A 4,647-nucleotide genomic window follows, 5' to 3' on the forward strand; every position below is an offset into this window, starting at 1 on the left:
AGGGGAATAATGGGCACCAAAATATATGCACTCGAGAATTTGCATGCTCAACATCTTTAAACAAGACGGAATGCACTACAACTAATTGCGAAGACAGTAATGAATATGATAAATATATTACTAGTGTCATTTACTACATCAACACATAAAAAGGAAATCACGTTCAAGCACGTCGCAATCTCCGGAAGGTGAATTGCAAGTTGCCTCAAACAAGGTAGCTCTGCTGGGTTTGACCTGTGTCGTATGCCACGCACCCACTGCACAGAGAGTCGCTATTTACCTCCACCGTCTGCCCAATAAGGTAGGCATCAGCAGTCCCTGGCTCCTTGAAGTACGATGCTACGTTCGGTGCAGATGTGCCAACACTTTTGAAAATAATAGGAAAGTAATTCAACAGTCACTGGATCCATTCACACACAGCCACAACATATCACGGCAATAATTCATCCTGCAAAAGGGTTGGTTTTGCGGCAATATCTACAAGACACTTGCAGCAATGAGCTAATATTACAGACAAATAGTTTCTTATGTTAAGGGAATTTAACAGGGACAAGGCTGCAAAAAGTAGCTCCCATCTTCACTTTTGCTTAACCTACCCGGACTTTGCCTTGAGGATTTTCAAGGGAACTGCCTTACATGTGCCTCTCGGTTGTAACACTGAAGAAATGGAATAGAAAACTTCCAGTTTTATATTCTGTTTAGCAGTCAAACGCCATTGCCTTGAAGGTATAGAGGAATCCATGTCCAGCTAAATACATCACGACTCTGAATTAAAAATAAAGCACTGCTGTAAGGAAGCAATGCGGAATTTAGACTAAACGGCTGAAGGAAACATCTCAGAATACGTACTTTACTGCCGCATACGTGAAGGAAGCACTGCCTTACGCATCCACCGAGGAGAGAGTTCAGGTAAAATGACGACACATTAAAAATAGTGGGGTGAAAGACAAGCTCCGCTATTCCCACCTTTCTCCATGAAGAAGCATTTGACGCCATGGGTTCCAAAAGTAGAATTAAATGGTGAGCTGCCTCACATATGCGCTGAAGAAAACCAGAATAATTTTTGAGGGAATAAATTCCAGTATCGAGGGAATGGTAAACAGAAGGCCGAAATTAACTGGTTCCACCTCCCGCTCAGCATTTGTTGACAAGGTTATTAGCAACACCACCGGCCCTAAGGAAACAATGACTCAAAAAAGCAACCATTGAGGCACTAGTGGGGTGTAAAATGAAACACAGTACTTCCCGCTTTCTCTCCATATCAGCCTTTACCACCATGATGTCCAGAAGGGTAGACTTAATTACGCATTGATACACTGAAAATGCATCCCATCTTTACATACTAATATGTATATGCGCGCAAAGTCAACAAGCCAATAATTGCCATGATCCGAGCTGGTGGAACGCACCCCTACGTGTTGATCGTATTGCCGAGGCCAAGGGAAGGTGCCAAATTCTCCAAAACTCGTGATAATCCAGCAGTTGCCACACAACTACGACTAAATTACGAGCGAAAAAACACGTTGTACCTCTGTCCATGGAGCCGTGACCCCGGGCAGGCAACGAGGGCCCTGGAACCCACAATTACCTAGTAGTTGCCGAGCTACTGCGAATAAGATAGGTGCACAGATCATGCCATGACATCGTGAGTGCCTCCAAGGCACACTCGCCATTCAAATATCAGGGTCGCGATGATAAATACCTCATGGGATCAACGCTAAGAGCAAATGTTCCTCAAGGGAAGACAGAAAACACTGGGAGTCTACACTCTACAACCAGCTGCGCAAAAGAACCACTATGATGCAAAAATAATGCAGAACAGTGCCAGACAAGGAGCAATCCAATGACAACAAACACTAGTGGAGTGCAGAGTATGCCATGTATGCATAAAGCAAGGTGTGGTGATTAATAAAATTTCTTATCACAAATGACCGAGAACCCGAATCCACCAATTTGACGAAGTAAATCGCACCAACGACTAATTACAGATAAATCTGCCACTTTACTGTACATTGAAAGAACACGAAGGCATTTACAAAACAGGTCAACTGTTGTTAAAGTAGAAGCAGCAATAATGTAGTCAACTGAAAGGATAATACGCCAAACTTTCCAATTAAAATAACTGCAACGCATGGAATGGAGTTGTGACAGTGAATGCCCTAGTTTGACAGAAAAATGAAGTATGAAAACCTAGGGTAGCTTAAAAGAGCAAGCACGTGCAGAAAACCACCGCATCACAAGCTTCAGGTAAGAAGTCTTGATGCCTCGTCAATCACTCAGTTTCAGTAAAATCCATCCCTATTGAGGGGTTTGACTACTTCTTAACGGATATAGATCGCATTCTTCAATTACAAAGGGATCATTGAGCTGCGGAGGAAAGGGACTGCATAAAACCACGAATGCTTTGAATCCGAAAACCGTACAAACAGTTTAACACTGGTTAATAACAGTCTAATGTCCCACCTAATCACCACGGTTTCGAGACTTAGACCATACGCTGCTCCTGGATTGAGTACCAGCTTTTTAGTAATTTAGTCAAGGTAGACATTTTCACCCCAACTCGAGGAATAAATTCACTCAAAAAGGAAATCCGTGCGTCTGTAATGAGGATTTACACGTTTAAGCACAATTTCCCTCGGTTGAAGACCACATTCTTTTATGGAAAATCCAATATCACAAACAGAACGCTACGCCTAAGAAAATGTCCTCAAAAGATATTTTAACAAAGCTTTCGAGTCAACATTTTTGCAATTCAACAAGCATTGCAGAGTTAATAAAAACTATTCCCTCGTTGAATATCTGACCTAATGTGAGCCGTCGGAAAGCAGGAAAGACAGCGGTGGGAAAGGCCTTCAAGTACGAAATGCCGAACGCGAGATTCATGAGATGATGCAAAATAACCTGTAAAGAATCAAAGCCCATTCAATTTTTACAGGGGCGCACTCACCACTTCCAAGTAAATGACTTCAAGACGATCTATTTTCGCATATTTTACGAGTCAGTGGTATTGAGGTCAAATAAAAGAATGACTCAGTGAACGGGACCTGAGTTCCAGTGAATCACAACCAAAGGAGACAAAAGACAATAGCATGAGGACATAATTTCTTTACATCGCAGAGCTGAAAGCTACAAATAAACAAGGGAGAGAGGGCTACTTTTGGGGACAGGAAGCGCCCACTCTAGGGGTGTTCAAAGTGAACTCATCTGCGATGGCATCAAGGTTAGAGGTCTGCAAGTGATGGTAAAAATGGACCAACATTACAGAATGTTGATGCAGGAGCGTCTTCTCTAGACACAAATCTCTCCGATAAACACATTCCGTAAAATTATGAGGTTTGCATCTTCCTACTCATTCATGTTTATTTGCACCAGTAATGATGGTATTCTTGATAAGCACATAACTTCTAGCGAAGATATCGTGCAGTATGGACTGCTTACTCCAACACAAAGTGGGGAATTCGCAGTAGAAGGGACCCTTAGAATCAACTTCTAATGTATTTCACACATTCCTAACACCTTCAGGCAGGTCAGGGTTGTGGGGCACAATAAACCACTTCCACTTTTCTCACTGCAAACAAAAAACCCCACTTCAACACTGCTCACAGCAGTAATAAAATGAAACGGCACTCACTGCGTGGAAGCATCAGACTGACAGCCATTGGTGAATCAAGTATTCCATGCGGCGCCGAGGGTGAGGCCACACCCCGCATATCGCTTTACTAAACAGAAAAAGGTAAATGAAGAATTATATGCAGCGGCCACACTTGAGAATGAACAAAGTAAAGTGAGCAACATGACCCCTGCTGGGGCCTTGTTCTTTCCTACCCTACCACAACCGCAACTCCGCACCTATCCGCCTCAATCCCGTTCCCGCCATTCAAAACCCCTCCTACTCACGGTAGTCACTCCCTAGTTTTTACATTTCTATCATTTCAAACCCTAATTCCCCAATCTGCTTCAGTTCCTCCTACCGTTTTGTACTTCCCACCGCCCCAGAACTCAATTCCCCACGTACCTGCCTTAATTACACCCGGTTTCCCAGTTGCCATCACTCCGCGACATAGTTCTTCAACTATCCACAAGAGCACCTCTCAAGGTATTTAATTCCTACCACTGCAGAACCTGATTCTCCATCCGACTGCTTCTTTGAAATATCTATTTTCTACCACGCCTGAACCCGTCTCTAAACACACCTACTCGAATTCCAGCCTCAACCCCGCTCTGATTTCTAGTTCCAATCAATCCGCGGCCTAAAGCTAGGTGCGCTTACTTCGGCTTCCCTCCAAATATCAAACACTTCCAACTCTGCCTATTTAACCCACTTTCACCCTATTTTATAGCTCCTATCACACGTTGACCACACGAACACCACATGATTTATCTCTCTGCCTCTCCGCCTCATTACTTTCTTGCCTACTCTCCATCACTCTAGGTCCTGATTACCCACGTGTCTACATCTACAAGAGCTCCACAAGTAGCTCATCCAAATCACTCTCGACCGTATTTCACACTTATTCGCCTCTTTCTGTCCAGTAACCTAGATCCCAACATTTCACATCCTACTTTTCTAGCGACAACAGCCCATCTCCAACCAACTAGTTCCTCACACTCCGGGACCTCTTTTCCAGTTATCCAATTTTCATCACT

The 4,647-nt window shown here is 43.5% G+C and overlaps 1 protein-coding gene across 1 annotated transcript; it reads right to left on the reverse strand. All coding sequences in view use genetic code 11, as the record gives it.

Moving 5' to 3' along the window:
* Nucleotides 1–205: 205 nt before the first annotated feature.
* Nucleotides 206–3,710, reverse strand: EGR_00007 (hypothetical protein; the record flags this gene model as incomplete). The annotated part of the gene is made up of 3 exons (XM_024489256.1): nt 206–365; nt 597–657; nt 3,632–3,710. 3 exons carry the CDS (start codon nt 3,708–3,710, stop codon nt 206–208), a joined length of 300 nt encoding a protein of 99 aa, XP_024355934.1.
* Nucleotides 3,711–4,647: the final 937 nt, after the last annotated feature.

This window comes from Echinococcus granulosus (assembly GCF_000524195.1).
Source record: "Echinococcus granulosus chromosome Unknown EG_S00001, whole genome shotgun sequence".
In the NCBI taxonomy this organism is placed as follows: domain Eukaryota; kingdom Metazoa; phylum Platyhelminthes; class Cestoda; order Cyclophyllidea; family Taeniidae; genus Echinococcus; species Echinococcus granulosus.